General features: G+C 42.7%; 2 protein-coding genes across 11 annotated transcripts in view; one reads left to right on the forward strand and one right to left on the reverse strand.

The window, feature by feature from the left end:
* Window positions 1-4,702, reverse strand: part of Kif9 (kinesin family member 9) — a 63,179-nt gene extending 58,477 nt beyond the window's left edge. For 4 of the 9 annotated variants that reach the window (XM_074059730.1, XM_074059728.1, XM_074059729.1 and 1 more), the window contains exon 1: window positions 4,183-4,702. In XM_074059730.1, the coding sequence (XP_073915831.1) occupies window positions 4,183-4,702 (520 nt within the window). Of the gene's footprint in view, window positions 1-2,988; window positions 3,231-4,182 lie in introns of all 9 variants that reach the window. The other 5 variants (XM_074059735.1, XM_074059734.1, XM_074059733.1 and 2 more) reach the window with 3 other exon arrangements.
* Window positions 4,654-18,691, forward strand: part of Klhl18 (kelch like family member 18) — a 49,078-nt gene continuing 35,040 nt past the window's right edge. For both annotated transcript variants that reach the window (XM_074059736.1, XM_020162588.2), the window contains exon 1: window positions 4,654-4,789. In XM_074059736.1, the coding sequence (XP_073915837.1) occupies window positions 4,661-4,789 (129 nt within the window). In that variant the 5' untranslated portion in view covers window positions 4,654-4,660. The remainder of the gene's footprint in view (window positions 4,790-18,691) is intronic.

An 18,691-nucleotide genomic window follows, 5' to 3' on the forward strand; every position in this document is an offset into this window, starting at 1 on the left:
TAAATATAACTAAATTATACTAAAAAAGATAAAAGTCTGTGAAAAAACATTAAATAACTATTATTTAAAATTGTTAGGAAAATTAACATAGTAAAAGTTTAAATTGTGTTAATGTGGAACATTTCTAGTTTTACATATAAATTTTTCTTCCTAAGGAAAACATTTTCCTTTCCTTCTTTTTCCTTTTTTTTTTGTAATTTGACAATAGTATCACCTGGTTTATGATCTTATAGACTAGGTTCTCAAATTTTAAATCTTTCACTTCTGTAGAACCATACTGATAATAAAGAATTAAATACTGAGGAAAAAAATGAAAGACAAAGAAATAATGTTAAAAATCCATATGCAACTAGTATTTCATAATGTACAAAACAGAATTTGAATAGAGAAAAGGCTCAAGGGACAGGGTGTGTGTGCATGTGTGTGAATCATACCTTTTTTTTTTGTGGCACTGGGGTTTGAACTCAGGTCCTCATGCTTGCTATGCAGGCATTCTTACTTCTTGAGCCATTCCACCAGCCCTTTTTTGTGGTGTTTTTTTTTTTTTAAGATAGGGTCTCATGAACTATTTTCCTGGCTGGCTTGAAACTTTGATCCTTCTGATCACTTACCCCGAGTAGCTAGGATTATAGGCATGAGCCACTGGCACCCTGCTGTACCCTTCTCTTTTGATCTCCCCATCAGGGTTGGGCCAATTCAATAAGGAATGAAGCATTTGCCCCTAAATAACCTGTACTTTCCTGGGAGAGATAGAGTTGAGGCTAAAGAAAACTGGAGACACTTTTGAAAAGGACAATTGGGCTGAGGGTGTAGCTCAATGGCTTAGCACTTGCCTACAAGGTGTAAGGCCTGTGGGTCGGTTCCCAGCACCACACACACACACATACACAAAGAGAGGCAGCAAAGGAACTGGCTGAATTTATGAGAAGTTAAGAAACACAGTGCATAGGAAGCTGACTCAATTTCAATGTTTAATTTGGAAAATAGCAACCTCAACACAGTTATTTAGGAAGAAATAGCTTGCTTACACTTCCAAATTATTCTTCACAAACTGTTATGATATTTAGTATTTTTTTAAAAAACCTAATTTTTGAGTTATTGAAAAAACACTCATGGATAACGGATTTCTTCTTTTAACTAGTTAATCATTTTGTTTTTTTAAGCACATTAAATGAATGATAGTAACATTTTACATGTAATTTTCTAAGAGAGGTTCAGTGGTGTTACTTAATGAAAATTATTCTAGATTTTAAAAGTCTTAATGTCCTTCCACATTTCCAGGCACAAATTGTGTTATCATTCGATTTCCTCTTAAAATTACATTAACCATCATCTAGTGGTATTAAGTATTCATAGAGAAACAAGTTAAATAGAAATAGCTGCTTCTCTTTGAGCTTACAGTTTCAATGGTGTGGGAACAATAAAATCCTGATCCACTATAAACCCTTCAGCTGTCAAAACAAGTAAGCAAGCCGGGCGCTGGTGGCTCACGCCTGTAATCCTAGCTCCTCAGAAGGCAGAGATCAGGAGGATCATGGTTCGAAGTCAGCCCAGGGAAATAGACCCAGAGACCCTATCTTGAAATAACCTAACACACACACACACACACACACACACACACACACACACACACACACACACACACAAAACAGGACTGGTGGAGTGGCTCAAGTGGTAAAGTGCCTACCTAACAAGCATGAGGCCTTGCGTTCAAACCCTAGTATTGCTAAAAAAAACCAAAAAGTAAGCAAACATAGTGGTTACCTATTTGTCTATTGTAGAGCGTGTGTACGCGTCCTACATTCTTCAAGTCACTATTTCATGGGAGTCTTTTCCTAGGAACTATGGAATCATTTAGACTTTTCTTTTGGTGCTACTGGGTGGATATCAAGCTTGCTAGGTAGGTACTTTACACTTAAACCACGCCACCAGCCTTTTGCTTTTTAGCTATTTTTGGAATAAGGTTTTACAGCTATGTCTGGGCCAGCCTAAACCGTGATCTTTTTATTTAAGTTTCCCATTATAGCTGGGTTGACAGACATGACACCACCATGCCTAGCTATTGGTTGGGATGGGGTTTCACTAACTTTGACTGGGCTGGCCTCAAACTGTGTTCCTTCCAATCTCTGCCTCCTGAGTAACCAGGATTATAAGAGTAAGCCACCATGCCCTGAGTCATCCAGGCTTTTTGATTTTTAGAAAATTAATCTGAAAAATATTGGGGTGAGCAAAGATAATGGCCTGTAAGATTTAAGACCTAACATTTTTGTCTGTGAAATTGAGCTCCAGAAATAAAAAAAAAAAAAAAACACAAACAGCTCTAACACAAATCCCAAAGTGAGGAAACTGAAGAGAATATCTCATGAATATCTCATTTACAAATTCACTTTGATTTATGCTACTGAGAAATTGGAAATAGAGGGAGGTGGATTTTTTGTTGTTGTTGGTGGTGTTTATTTTTGTTTTGAGATAGGGTCTCACTATGTAGCCCAGGATGGCCTCAAACTCTCTATCCTCCTACCTCAGCTTCCCAAGTGCTGGGATTTTAGACATGCACCACCACACCCATCTAGGTAATGTGTTTTTGACTCACACTCAATTTCTACAGTTCAGGGAACCATCTCCACACCAGTCCCAAGGGCCCATCCTCTTGCCTAAGGAAGTTCAGGTGCCTTCCAAAAGGAACCATAAAGAAGCAGGGAGTTCTGGGAGCAGGTGCACAGGTCTCCCTTCCTGGAGCCCATACCCATCAACAGCACAAGAGAAGCAAAGGCTAGCTCAGAGTATCCCCCTGAACTGCCCATTCTCTGCCCAGATATTGCCAACATGCACCTACACATGCAATCACCTCTCTGTACTTCCCAAGGTCCTCTTCATGTTTATGTCACAGTACCAAGCATGCCAGGGGCTACACCCAACCTGCAATAAGCTTTTCCTACACCCTTTCTGTGAGCCTGCTACTGGGACCCCATGCCATTTTGCACTTACTGAAATACTGCTTGTTACCGTTCTTATGCCGCTTCATTTGTGTGGGTTTCAGCTCCCAAATTAAATTACAAGCTGCTTGAGGGCAACGATGTGACTCTTATCTCTTTTGAATCCCCCCACAATATCCAGAACAGTGCCCAGCACACAGCAGGTGCTCAAGAAATGATGACTGGTGGTGATGGTCATGGCTGGATGTCAGAGGGTGGCTGAATCTTCAGATGAAGGTCCATCTTCAGTTACTACTGAGAGAGCCCCAGGGGTATATGATGTCACTCCCCTCCCACACCACCTTCAACCCTGGAATCACAGCCCTTCTAGGAGGACACTTGGTTTCCAGGTACAAGAAGCCATGTTCAGCACCTCACCACACCCTCCCCTTCAGTAGTGCCCTTCCTCAGGACCTGTGGGGGATGCCCCTCCATGGTGGGCACCATCCTCAGATACTTCTGGTGTAATAAATTGAGTCCTAGTTGTTACCAGATGATCTCGGTGCTGAGTGACTCAGGATTTCCTCATTTGCTTTAGGGTGGGAATGAACAGAACAGGCCTAGCACTCCTGCAGGCCTGACAAGAGGCAAGGGAGCTTTTAATGCCATGGTAGGCACCGGGTGGGTCCGTATCTTCCACTGCTCTTGCCTAGACCAGGAGCAGCAGCAGCATTTGAACCCAAAACACAGGGTCCTACTGCACCAGGCCTTAGGCTGAACACACAACTGGCATCCAGGCAAATTAGCCATTATCCTTTTTTCCTCACCCAGTGTGCTGGAGCCTTGTGTGCAGTGTGGGTGGCAGCGGAGCTTGGACCCATTGCAGTCCCTCTCTGGGGAAGTTTGCTCATCTGTAAAGATAAGGGCTCGGCCCGGTGATCCTGCAGCCCCCTCCAGTTTGAAAACTGACAAGAGTCTAGACAACTTCTGGTGCCCGCCCTCGCCCTCTATGTCTAGAGCGACATGTAGGACCCTCGTGCGACACTTGTGGGACCAGGGAACATTAGTTCCTTAGACTTCCAAGTCGAGATCAGACTAAAAGAATCCCCGTGACCACCGCGCCTTCCTCTATCTGGGTTTCACAAATGGAGCCAAGCAAGGGACTCTACGATACAGCGGTGTTCGGATCCCAGCTACTGTGTAAGGGAGCACACCTCCATGGTGTCTCTACTCTTCCCTAACCCCACGGCTCGCGGTCCCTGCTCACCTCGAGAGGCAGCAGCGCTACCCGAGCGCGACCGGTAAAACTGCAGAGACCGAAGCTCTGCACGCGACTCCTCATCGGCTGTGCACAGTCGCCATGGCAACAGACCGTTTCCGGGGACTCCGGAAGTTACCGTGAGTTGTTGGCGGAAATGAACTCCGCAATACTTCCTGGAGGATATGTGTAAGATTAGGGCAGAATCGGAAAGTCGGGATATGGAACCGATTAATCGAGAAAGACTACAGCAGCTGTATGAGCGAAGCCGAGATCGACGCTGCCGGGAAACAACGGTTGTGTGTGAACCAGGAAGCGAGGCGGAGAGACTTCCGGCGCAGAGGAGTTTGCGACTACGGCGGCCGCGGAGGCCCGTCCTTTCCGACTTCGCGCTCCGAGTTGCAGTCGGCGTGCTCCCTCGCCCCGCCCGGGTTAGTGTGGAGCCAGCCGGCTGGCCAGGCCTGCGCAGTTGCGGCGGCCGGGGAAGATGGTGGAGGACGGCGCGGAGGAGCTGGAGGATCTGGTGCATTTCTCTGTGTCGGAGTTGCCTAGTCGCGGCTACGGCGTCATGGAGGAGATCCGGCGGCAAGGCAAGCTGTGCGACGTAACGCTCAAGGTACCGCGGAGCTGAGTGGCAGCTGGCTTAGGGGATAGGGACCGGGCGGGAAGAAAAGAAGGGTGGAGGACAGGGAAAGAGAGGTCAAACAGACTGAGGTGGTTGGCGGGGAACCGACCGGTGAGGAGAGGTGCGGAACGGGAGAGGGAGAGCCGAGGCCAAATTGGGAGAGGTCAGCCTTTCAGCCATTGGAAGGAGAGGTTGAGAGGTGCGCTTCCGAGGCCCTCAGAGTGGGAGACATAGGGATGTCCGCCTTCTTTTTATGTCACAAGAAACAAAAATGTACGTACAACCTTTCTATGAAGGAAGGGGCGGCGGCTGGCTCCACATTCCGATGGGCACCACTGAAGCATCTTGTCTTATCACATAAGACGCTTCTCTGTGCCTCTCGAGAGGCACAGCCTTGTCCCCGGGAGTCATTGCCTGCCCTTGATTTTTCGATTGCTACCTTGTCTCTTAAGCGCTCCTAGAATCATATCTGGAAGTCCCACACTGGAAGGCTCCCCACGCTGCCACCACCAAAATGTCCAGGAGGCTGGGCTGATGGGCAGTGCGGGGACAGAGATGTATGTCTTAACCACCGGTGCCCTGCCAGCATTCTGGTCTCAAGGGCCAATCGCCCTCCTGTCTTTTCCTGTGCTGCTCCCTGACCAAGCTGCTGAGCCATGTGGAGCCCTCCAGGTGGGAAGATGGGGCTGCCAGTGGTGTTCCCTGTTGGGCTTCGGCTGGAAGTAAAAACAACTAAAGACTATGCAAGGATCGCTTTGCTTTTATTTTCTACCATGGTTAAGGAAACTTTGCTTCTTCCCTAGATTTGAGTCAGACTGCCAGATTGGGTACAGTAGGGTGGTTAAATTTGGCTTTGGAGACAGAAGGATTTGGATTAAAATCCTAGTTGTAACCTTGGGCATGTGACTTAATCTCTCTAAGCCTCACTTTTCCAAATGTAAAATAGGGATGGGTTCTAATTCCCACTATTAGTGTGAGGATCAGAAAATGCGCGGTATTCTTTGCATTATTCCTGGCATAACTTTTTCGTCACTCCACACCCCTTCTAAAGGAGATGGTATTCCAGGAGAGGATATTCTCAAGTAGGGGAGGGGAACCAAGAGAATTAAGACAAGTAAGTGGGGTGGAGGTATGGCTCAAGTGGTTGAGCACCTGCTTAGCAAGTGCAAGACCCTGATTCAAACCCCATACCTAAAAAAAGCTGGACTAAAGGAGGCAAAGGTAGTAAAAATAATGGAGAGGTTTTTGTCTACAGTGATTACATGTCAAAGATGCCTCAGACAGGCCACTAGAGATTTGTAAACAGAAGAGTGATCTAGTTGTGGCAATAACATTTGGTACAAGTCAAGACAGGTGAAAAGGGAGAAGTTCTGGTTAAGGTTTAGGCTGTTAGGGTGAGCCAAGGAAAGCTTGTGAGACATAAAAGCAAAAAAGCAGGGTGGAGTGGTCATACTTTTACATAAAAGTATTTGATACAAAAAAAAAAAAAAACAAAACCCCACATATAGCAAACCTATAGCAGAAAATGCTTGTATGATTTTTTCCATTAAAATTTTGTTTTAAATTATTCAGCTGTAGTTCCAACTCAGAGTGTTAGTCCAAATGACTTTGTTAGTTTTAAGGGTCAGGGACATAAGGACCAGTACAAAGGCATAGGCTAGAGGTAGACAGGACTATAGACAGCATTTACTTCTTTGGTTCTCAAATTGTTCTGTAAAGCTTGCAGAGTAGCTCAGCAGTGGTGAGGGCCAAAGAAAAGCCAAGCAAACCAGGTTTGCTGCTTTTCACTAGCCTTCATAAGAGCTGCTCTGTGAAATATGTTTTGGTCTCTCTCTCTCTTTCATGATTTAGTCTTTCCTCAAATTTCTGGTGATTGTAGACTATTTTGTCAATAAACAGGTACTGAAAATCTGGTTCAAAGCTTAATGGAGTTTGTGATGATTTATTGACTAGTGAACCTCCGTGAAGGGCAGTGGTTCTTAAAACTTCAGTGGGCATGACAGTCACCTGGTAGCTTTGTTGATTGTTAGAGCTTACCCCAGAATTTCTGACTCAGGACCCAAATGTGCATTTCTGTCAAGTTCCCCAGTGGTGCTACTCCTTGTCTGGGATCCCATTTGAGAGCCATGGCTATAGATTAATGGACTGTCCTTTTCACTGGGATATGTTCATAGTCCATAAATCTTTCTTTAGGATTCTTCCTAGGTGGACTAAGTCTAGCTATTATCATTCTGGGAGCCTTATGGTGAAAAGGGACTGACTGGGGACTCTCCCTTCTGTACACAGACCTCCACTTAATCCCTGTGAATGGTGCCACTTCCTTGTCTCTAGTGATGCCCAAGTTCCCCAAGTCTGGAGTCACTAGTTCATCCTGTTCAGAGACTAGACCTCCAATCTCCTGCTAGGGAAGTGACAGAGCAGTGGCTTGCCTGATGGAAAAGACCAGTACTGCCTGTTTTCAGCCCCTCCTCTTGACACACCTTCAGAAAAACTGGTGCCTCCAACAACAGGTGTTGGCGAGGATGCGGGGGAAAAAGGAACCCTCTTACACTGCTGGTGGGAATGTAAACTAGTACATCCACTCTGGAAAAAAAGCTAAACATTGATCTACCATTTGATCCAGCAATACCACTCTTGGGGATATACCCAAAAGACTGTGACACAGGTTACTCCAGAGGCACCTGCATACCCATGTTTATTGCAGCACTATTCACAATAGCCAAGTTATGGAAACAGCCAAGATGCCCCACCACTGAAGAATGGATTAAGAAAATGTGGTATTTATACACAATGGAATTTTATGCAGCCATGAAGAAGAACGAAATGTTATCATTCGCTGGTAAATGGATGGAATTGGAGAACATCATTCTGAGTGAGGTTAGCCTGGCCAAAAGACCAAAAATCGTATGTTCTCCCTAATATGCAGACATTAGATGAAGGGCAAACACAACAAGGGGATTGGACTTTGAGCACATGATAAAAATTGGGGCACACCAGGAAGTGGTGAGGATAGGTAAGACACCTAAAAAATTAGCTAACATTTGTTGCCTTTAACGCAGAGAAACTAAAGCAGATACCTTAAAAGCAACTGAGGCCAATAGGAGAAGGGGACCAGGAACTAGAGAAAAGGTTAGATCAAAAAGAATTAACCTAGAAGGTAACACACATGCACAGGAAATTAATGTGAGTCAACTCCCTGTATAGCTATCCTTATCTCAACTAGCAAAAACCCTTGTTCCTTCCTATTATTGCTTATACTCTCTTTTCAACAAAATTAGAGATAAGGGCAAAATAGTTTCTGCCAGGTATCGAGGGGGTGGGGGGGAGAGGGAGGGGGTGGAGTGGGTGGTAAGGGAGGGGGTGGGGGCAGGGGTGAGAAATGACCCAAGCGTTGTATGCACATATGAATAATAAAACAATAAAAAAAAAAAAAAACTGGTGCCTCCAAAAAATGGTTGAATTTTGAAGGTGGTTCTATAGTGACTTGACATCTGTGTTCCTCAGAATTCTCCATCTAAGTCAGTTACTACTCATTTGTCTGCTTTTCATCTTCTAACATGTTGCTGACTTTTGCTTCTATTTCCTTGGGAGCCTTGCTGTTCCTTCATGATCATTCCAAAAGGCAGTATGGCACAAACTCTACCTGCATTTCAATCTTGGCTCTGCCACTTCTGTCAAAACTTAAACAAGGGTGGGGGTAATCCAACGAACGTACATATGTAAGGCTATTTGGAATTGGCACAATGAATCTCCCCTTGTACAATGAATATATACTAATAAAAATTAAAAAAACAACTTGAACAAGACTGGCACAGTGACTCATGTCTATAATCCTAGCTATTGTGGAGGCAGTGATAGGGAGGTTCTTGGTTTGAGACCAGCCCTGACAAACATTGGCTAGATCTATCGCAACTAATAAAAAGGTGAATGTGGTGGTGTGCATCTGTCATTGCAGCTAGGCAGGAAACATAAATAGGAGGATCGTGGTCCAGGCTGGCCAGGGCATAAATGCAAGACCATATTAAAAAAATAACTAAAGCAGAAAGGGCTGGGGACAGAGCTCAAGTGGTAGAGCTCCTCCCTTGCAAGGCTCTGAGTTCAAGCCCCAGTACTACCATTAAAAAAAATTCATTAAGTGCTAGTGATTCAAATTTTCATCTGTAAGATGGGGATCATCACCTACCTAAGTGTTGCATGTTCTATTAGTTAATAGACTTCAAATAATCGTGTAGTAAATGCTCAATAAGTAATAGATATCAATAATTTTTTTAAAAAGGTTTTATTAGTATATGGTGGTTGTACAGGGGGTTTCATTGTAACAGTTCTATGTATACATATATTATATCCCAATTTGGTTCATCCCCTCTGTTATTCTCCCTGTCTCCCACCCTCTTCTTAAAATGACTTCAGTGGGTTTCAATGTTCCATATTCATACATGTGCACCCTCCTTTACCCTGTTTATTTACCTTCCCCTCCTGCTATTGCCCTCCCCTGTTTTACATTCCTTGTTTAAGTGTCTGTTCATTGTTCAGAGGGATTTTGCTGATTTAATAAGTCAAACCCCTTCTATTTCTCTTTCTTATCCTTTCCCTCCACCCTGTATTGTTCAGTAGTTTTCATTGCATTTTATTGTGTCTTCTTCCTACACAGATATGATACATTTCAATATTATTCACTATCATTCTTTTCCTCTTTTCCTTCTCCCTGGGTCTCCTCTAACAGTCTCACTTTTGGAAACATATTCTCTTGATAGATAGATAGATAGACAGACAGACAGATAGATTCTCTCTATAGATAGATAGATAGACAGATAGATAGGTAGATTCACTCGATAGATAGATAGATCTTCCACATATGAGAGAAAATGTGACCTTTGTCTTTCTGAACTTGGCTTACTTCACTTAACATGATGTTTTCCACTTACATCCATTTACCGCAAATGACAAAATTTCACTCTTATTAATAATAATAATTTTTTTAAGACATGAGGTTTCAGTATGTTGCCCAGGCTGACCCCAAACGCCTGTGCTCAAGCAATCCTCCTTGCCTTGGTTTTTTGAGTAGCTGGGACTACAGGTACACATCACCAAGCCTGGTTTATTAATAATAATTTGATGAAGTTTCTAGAGGGATTGGTAATAAATGCCTATGCTCAATCTGCAGTTTGGAATATATTTTAGTGCCAAATGAATTTCGGATGATTTATTTCTGAACAAAATGTTCCTTACCTTCAAAGACTTTGTAGAACATTGCTGTACTTCAGTAGTTTGCATTTTACAGCTGAGGACCCAAACTCAGAAGGGAAAGGGACTTGTTCAAATTGAATTAGGCAGACTAGTATTAAACTCATAGTCTCTGTATTCACTAGTCTTTGTATTCAGGGTCAGGTGTTCTTTCTTGCTCTAGAGTTGCCTTCTTTGTGACTGACAGTGATGAAACTGATTTTAGCTACCATGTGAATTTGAATTAGTCTACCCCAGGTTAACTTGTACTCACTTCTAACACATGTCATCTTTTTCTGTCTTCCTTAGATCGAGGGAGAGTTTGAAAGCCAGTATTCACAGCATACCACATTATCAAAATTCAATGCTAAAATTTGAACCTAGGCTTAATTTTCTTTTTGGAAATACTTGAAATTTAAATTACCTGGATGTTTGTTGGATAGTTAAGTAGAGGCATGACAGAAAAGAAGACAATAATAGTTTTATTATAAAATCATGAATCTCTTATTAGAAAAAAAAAAAAAAGTCCTTCTCCTTATCCAGTCCTTTATCTTAAAGGCTAGGAGGATAGTAGAGCAAGACTTCTTGGCAGCCTGTGGCACATGAGTTGGTCGGGGTAGAGAGGTTTGTATCTCTGGAGGCTCTCTTCCCTCTTCCCTCTTCCCATTTTACCTCTGTTCCTCTGAGCTAACAGAAGCAGCAGCTATCAGGTTCATCTGGGTCCAGCCAGTCAGTCAGACGGCAGATTCAGTGAGTGTCCTCACACGAGATCTCAAGCCACCAGTTTGTTTATTTCAATTTCCCCTCAATTCACATACTCCCTTCCTATTTCTATGTTTGCGAGCAGAACTGGGGAGAGTATCACGAAACCGGCATATTATTCATAGACCTGCAAGCTTAGAGGAGAAAGAGAGAGGGAGAAAAGGGAAGAGGAGGGGAGGGAGAGAAGGAGAGAGGTAGAGGGGGAGAGAGAAACTATATGCACACACCTATACACATTCTTTATTTTGTAACCATTGATAAATGGTTTCTGAGATACCTACTGCCATCAGCCTTCTCAGCATTTTCCCAAGGTCTGTGGTGAAGTTTTGAACCAGGATCTGAGAATTAAGCCTTTAGAGAAACTTTTTTTTTTTTTTCAGTAGTAGGGAGTGTGCAGGCTAGGCAAACACTCTGATCAATCAAACTATACTCCCTAGTCCTTTTGTTTTTGAGACATGTCTTGCTACCTTGGGCTGGCCTCGAACCCTCCATCCTCCTTCCAAGTACCTAGGGTTACAGGCATGTACCACCATATCCAGCCCCAGAATATTTTCTTTTGATCAACTAAATTCAGGTATAGAATTTTCACCAAAACTGTCCTCAGGAGCTGCACATTTGCCAGCACTGGTGGCTCGTGCCTGTAATCCTAGCCACTTGGGAGGCAGAGATCAGGAGGATTGCAGTTTGAAGCCAGTCCTGGTCAAATAGTTCAAAAGACTCTATCTTGAAAATACCCAACACAGAAAAAGGCTGGTGGAGTGACTCAAGTGGTAGAGTACCTGCCTAGCAAGTGTGAGGCCCTGAGTTCAAACTCCAGTACCACAAAAAAAAAAAAGGTTGCATATTTGAATCTGGAATTTTGGCCAATTTTTTGTCATTGCTGGCTTTGTGATAAAAGAGTAAGTGGAAAAGGATATTGGGAAATAAAGTAAGGACATGTGGGTGCATGCCATTTTTGTTATGTGTAGTGTAGAGAGTTACACAGGGATAATTATAGAGCTAGAATAGTCATATTAAAGGAGCCTGTAGAAGTCCCCTATCAAAGCCATTAATTTTCTAGATTAAAAAAAAACCCTGAGGCTTACAGCTTTTAAGGGATTTGTCCAAGGCACAAAGCTATATTAGCTAAGATCCTACATAGCTATTTTTGTATTGGTGGAAGCAGTGCTTTTATATTCACTGTCGGATTACTTGACATGCCCTCTTGATAGTATGAGGCAGAGCAGGCTACAAACGAACCATCCTTAGTGTCATCTTAGAGCATGGAAGACAGTGAAATATATGTCCAGGTGCCACATGACTGTTCTATTTCAGCAAAGGAGAAAATGTACTTTTTCAACTGGATTTTTAGGTGTTCATTCTTGACTCTTTTTTTCCTTCTTCTTGATGCCTTTTGATTTTAAAATGACATAGTATTGGAAAAATTGTGCATCTGAATACTCAAGTGTTCATTCCCAGGGTTTTCTACTAACTTTTTTTTTTTTTCTTCTGGTGGTTGAGACAAGTTTTCAGCAGCTTTGTCTCTTTGAAATGAACAGTTAGAACTGAGATGAAGAATATTCTCAGCTACACATAGTGACTCACACCTGTCTTAGCTACTTGGGAGGTGGAGATCAGAAGGATTGTGTTTGAGGCCAGCCCAGGCAAAAAGTTTGTAAGACCCCCATCTCGACCAAATAAAAAGCTGGACATAGTGGTATACACTTGTTATTCCAGCTATGCAAGAAACATAAATAGGAGAATTGTCATCCAGACCTGCCAGGGCAGAAATACGAGATCCTATTTGAAAAATAGCTAAAACAAAAAAGTCTGCGGGGGGGATGTGGCTCAAGTTGTAGCGTGCCTGCCTAGCAAGTATAAGGCTCTAGTTCAAACCTTAGTAAAACCAAGAGAAAAAAAAAATCAGCTTTGATTTTTTTTCTTGTTCATAATATACTGTGGGTAATGCTGTTAAGTTCAGACACTGATTAAGTGAGTGAGAGAGCTTGGTGCTACCTCCCATGTGGGCAGGCAAAGACTGGGAGATGCAGTCTGGAAAATCTGTTAGCAGCAGACCAGCATTGATGGGGCCTACCCTGAAGCTTCCTAAGTGTGGCTGGGTGAATGTCAGAAGCCTATGTTGTGGGGATGCTTCTGTTTTTGTTTTTTTTTTTTTTGCACGTTACTGGGGCTTGAACTCAGGGCCTGCACCTTGAATCACTCCACCAGCCTTTTTCATGTTAAGTATTTTCAAGAATTATTTGCCAAGGCTGGCTTTAAACTGTGATCCTCCTGATCTCTGCCTCCTAAGTAGCTAGGATTACAGGTGTAAGCCACTGGTGCCCAGCTGCTGGGGATGCTTCTTACTGTAAACAGTTTCTTTATTGTTCTGTACATGAGACTTCCTTTGTTTGCCCATTGGCCCCCTGGTTTAGCTTGATGATGGAAATTGAGATGATGTTGTTTCTCTGAAGGTGTATTCCTGGCCCTTCCTAAATTACAGGCCTGGCCATCTACCTTCTTACTTTCAACTTTTAGGTGTTGGCACTCTCAGTGCCTTTTTGGCATGGAACCAGCCAGCTTCTCTGTGATTAGCTTAAGAAGCCCCTAGGGAGAAGTCAAATAGCTGACTACATCACCACTGGTTTCTAGTTAGGAACAAATGGAATGAACCAAGGTATATGTGAACTAGAAGTTGACAAGCATAGTAAATATTTTAGAATTTGTGGGTAATACAGTTTCAGTTGCAACTACTCAACTTTGATGTAGTGCAAAGGCAGCTATGCACAGTATATGAATAAATTGATGTGACTTTGTTCTAATAAAACTATGAAAACAAGTGCAAACCAAACCCAGTGTGCTGTATCTTACTGACTTCTGTTATATTTTAATACAACATTTGTAAAGTTTAAGGCTTTTAGAGTAGGTTACAGTTAACCTACTGCAGTTATTGCCCTGCACAGTATCTAGGAATTGGAAACATCTCTTGCTAAAAAGTATAGATGAGGGGCTGGTGGGGTAGCTCTGTGGTAGAGCACTTGTGTAGCATGTGGGAGGTCCTGGTTTCCATCCTTAGCACTGCAAAAAGAGTACTTATGAATCAGAAGTAAAGAACCCTCTATTTACAGCCTATTGTAGGTGATGAACATACGTGAAGTTACTGTTGAATTTTGCATTTCATCTTTAAAGTCTTGTAGCGCCACTTGAGCTTGAAACAGAACATTTTGAAAGTGTTAACTGAAGATACTGTGCTCCCTTTCTGTCTCAGTTGAAGTTGAGAATGCTTAGCTGCTTGCAGAATGGAAGAACAGAGGAGAACATGGTGGCTCCTGTTTCCAGTAAAACAGACCATCTATGTTTAGGGCCTTGAAGGTAAGGGTAAGAGTTTGGACTTTGGGCAGGAAAAGTAGAGGATTAGTAATTCAAATACGGCCCGGTATTGTGGTGTATCTTGTGAACACACAGAGGTGCTTTTTAAAAAAATAAGCTCAAGTATTTATGCACCACTGTGCATAGCAGCATTATTCACAATAGCCAAAAGGTAGAAGCCACCCAAAAGTCTATCAGTGGATAAAAGGATAAACAAAAAATAGCATATATGTAATATTATTTCACTTTAAAAAGGAAGGAAAGTCTTACACATTCTAAAACATAGATGGACCTTAAAGACATTATGTTAACTGAAATAGCTATCTGCAAAAGCACAAATGTATGATTCCACTTATATGAGATACCTAGAGTAATGAAATTTATAAAGGCAGAAAGTAGAATGGTGGTTTCCAGGGGCAGAGAGGAGGGAGAATAAGACTCCTAAAAAATTAGTTAGCATTTGTTGCCCTCAACACAGAAAAACTAAAGCAGATTCCTTAAAAGCAACAGAGGCCAATAGGAGAAGGGGACCAGGAACTAGAGGAAAGGTTAGATCAAGAAGAATTAACCTAGAAGGTAACACACATGCACAGGAAATTAATGTGAGTCATCTCCCTGTATAGTTATCCTTATCTCAACTAGCAAAAACACTTGTTCCTTCCTATTATTGCTTATACTCTCTCTTTAACAAAATTAGAGATAAGGGCAAAATAGTTTCTGCTGGGTGTCGAGGACGGAGGGAGAAAGAGGAGGTGGGGTGGGGGTAAGGGAGGGGGTGGGGGCAGGGGGGAGAAATGACCCAAGCATTGTATGCACATATGAATAATAAAAAAATAAATAAATAGATTTGAAAAAAAGAGAGAGGAGGGAGAAATGGCAAGTTATTATTTAATGGGTATAGCATTTCGGTTTGGGAAGATGAAAATGTTCTAGAGATGGGCGGTGGTGGTTATAGAACAATGTGAATGTACTTAGTGCCACAATACTGTATACTCAAAAGTGGTGAAGGGGCTGGATGTGGTGGCACACACTTATAACCACAGCTACTCAGGAGGCAAAGATGGGAGAATTGCAGTTCTAGACCAGCCCTGGCAAAAAAGTTAGCTCAAAAACAAGTTGGGCTGGGTGCCAGTAGCTTATGCCTGTAATACTAGCTACACAGGAGGTAGAGATCAGGAGGATCATGTTTTGAAGCCACCCCACACAAATGGTTCACGAGACCATTACTCGAAAAAACCCAACAACAAAACAGGGCTGGCAGAATGGCTCAAGTGGTAGAGCGTCTGCCTAGTAATCCTAGTAATGGTGAGGCCCTGAATGCAAACCCCAGTGCTATAAAAAAAAAAAAAGTTGGGCATGGTGGCACATGCCTGTAATCACAGCTGTGTAGAAGATGGAGGTAGGAGAGGAGAATTGCAGTCCAAGGCTTGCCCTGGGCAAAAGCACATGACTCCATCTGAAAAATAAAGAAAACCACAAAAAGTGGCTGAAATGATGTTTTGTGTTATATTTTATCACAATAAAAAAAAGGGAGATAATAAACTCAAGAAGGCTTATTACCAGGTGGGCAAGTGAGAGTGCTTGTAGTGCTTTGTGAGACTAAAACAGAATTTGTCTCTGGATCCAAACTCACTGATCAGTAGCATTTGAGGATACTCTTTATTTTTTGTAGTATGGTACCTCAGGTGTTAAGTGCCAAATTGTATTAGTTCACCCTACAGTTGTACTTCAGCTGGTCACATAAAAGAAATTGACTTCTATGAGGTGACATACCTAAGTGATGCACACATGCTGTGAGCTTATTTCTCTTGGCTGGTTTGTAAAATCTAAATGTCATGTTAACTTGCTATCCTGGTGACCAGGAAAACACACTGTGCTAACGTGCCTTCTAAGTAAAGGTGCATTGGCATGGTCTACAAAGCACAAATAGTTCTCAAGTCTATATTTCTACACTTTATTTTGTTCTCAAATAGTAGACCTTCATTTCCATTTGCTCTGCAGATCTTCATACTCATTACATCTAAAGTGAATTATTTTGTCCTCTAAACCATCTCTTTTGTTTCCTTTATGTAAGGATGGCACCATCCCATCTAGTCATGCACAATTGGAATCAGAATTGGCTTTGGCTTATATCCCTGCCCCGTACTCCCTATGTAGCCGAGGCCTGCCTGGAACTCAGTCCTCCTGCCTTACCCTCCCAACTGCTGGGATTACAGGTGTTTACCATCATACTCAGCTTTATCCTTGCTCTTTTATGTAAATTTTGTGGTATTTAGCACAATAGCAGTTATGTAATTGTTTATAGTTTTGTAATTCCATGAGAGCAGGGCCTGGGATGGAATTATTTACAAGGTGTCTGTATAGTAAGTGTTTAGTAAACCACTGTCCTAATTGAGATCCTCTTCACCCTTTACTTAACCCAGGATTTATTTCCCTTTACTAGCATGTTGAGAGAATTCTTGTAGACTCTTGAAGGAATGATCCTGGTGCAGTCAACAGATTGTTTTTTGTAGGCTTGGTGCTCATCTTACCTGCTCTGAGTGGCTTCCCATTTCACTTAGATTGAACAGTATACTCAGGAGATATGCCTGTGCCTTCCATGTTCCAGCCATGGCTCTACATGCCAAGGTTGCAGCAGTGAGCAGAGTAGGTCAAACATTTGTGAATGTGAGCTTGTGTTCCATTGGGCAGCAGACAGTAAATAAGTAAACTATTAGAAAATATCCAGTGGTGATTAAGTGCTATGAAGAAAAACAAAGAGGATAAAAGAACTGAAAATGCTGTTTTTGTTAGAGAAACCTGAGCAGCCTCTCTGACTAAAGGCCCAAATGAAGGCAGGGAGTGATCCATAAGGACTGGGGGAAGTGCTATTCTAGGTTCAGGAGCTAGAGGCAGGAACATACTTGGTATTTTGGGGAAACAACAGGAAGCTGGCATGGTAAGAATGGAGTGTCAAAGAGAAAAGTAGAACACCAGGTCCTCCCCTCCCCCAGCCAGCATAGTTCCTTGCTTAGAGTGGAATAGTTGGTGTAGCTCGGTGGTACAGCATGTGCTTAACATGCTCTGGATTAAAAAAACTTTTGTTTTTCTCCCCCTGGTACTGGGGTTTGAGCTTTGGTCCTATACCCTGAGCCACTCCAAAGGTGGATGTTGGGTTTTTTCGAGAAAGGGTCTCACAAACTATTTGCTCAGTCTGGCTTCAAACCTTGATCCTCCTGATCCGAGTAGCTAGGATTACAGGCATGAACCACTGATGCCCAGTCTCGAAAAAACTTTATGAATGAATCAAGAGTGAAGCCAAGTAGTAATTAGTCGTGTATTAATCTATGAATGAAGACTCAGGACAGAGCATTAGTGGTGTAACTATTGCATAGAAAGATAGGATGCGTGTTTCACAGTTCATGAACAGAGCACAGGATTTCATTTGTACTTTTCCCCATTTGGTTCAGGAGAGGTGATGCTAACAACCAGAGCAAGAGAGACTAATTCTGGCTGGTTCTTAAAGGAAATCCTATTCTTCTGTACTCAGTGAAAACCAGACGTTTGAGACTCGTGACGGAGCAGGAAGTACAGCAGAGCCTCTTACTCTTAGTGGTTCAAAAGGTGCCTCCACCGCATGTTGGGTAAAGCTTATCTTTTTTTCTGTGTCTGTGGATTAGCTCTTTAAGTCATCAAGCTATCGGGGTACTGGGGAATGTAGGAACAGCAGGTGGTGGCTAGTTTTTCAGGAGGATTTAGAAAAGAACTGCTGATTTGACTGAATCTCTAATTATTCTAAGCTGCTCATAGAAATCCATCACTATCCCTGCTGACTCAGATGCAATCAGGAGAAGTTTAAGGATTTCTGTTGTTGACAGCCAGTCCTCACTGACTTTTCTATCCTTTTTTAAATCCAGAGACCTCTATACCCTCCCCTCTCTGCTTTCCCCCTAGTTGCCTATGGTCTGCTGTATCAGCTAGCTGTCTCTTTATAACCTGTATTCGCCATGTTCTGGGCCTTCGATCTAATATTGCTTTGGTTTGGAGTATCTGCTCACCTTGCTGGGCACAGTCATGTCCATGTTTCAGGGCTCCTTTCGTATTTTCTCAAGGGGAGAGAAATGACCAAACCCACTCTCTTCTGTTCTCCTAAAGTGCTTTGCATTATCTTGTGGTCACACATCTCTTTCCTGGCCCACCTATGTGTTTCTGTTTGGCAGAGACCCATGCTGTCTTTTTTCTTTTGCCCTATTCTGTCACACTGGGGGCTTGTGTGGAATCTTTCCTCTGAGGTCAGTCATCAGGTGTAGTTGCTCCTCCTTCTTTTGCTGCACCTTAATCATTCATTTCTCAGAGTGTGATTACTGAACAATAGCATCAGCATCGCTTGGGAGCTTATTTGAAATAAAGAGTTTCAGGCCCTACCTCAGATCACCTGAAGCAGAATCTGGTGATTCTTGCATCCTGTGCACATGAAGGTTTGAGGAGCAAATTTTGCTCCTGCTCCCTTAACCATACTGAGCACAGTGTAGATGGGTTTGTTTTTTTCTTTCTCTCAAGAGGATGTGATGCTCCTGAAGC

Source organism: Castor canadensis, chromosome 17 (assembly GCF_047511655.1).
Source record: "Castor canadensis chromosome 17, mCasCan1.hap1v2, whole genome shotgun sequence".
In the NCBI taxonomy this organism is placed as follows: Eukaryota; Metazoa; Chordata; class Mammalia; order Rodentia; family Castoridae; genus Castor; species Castor canadensis.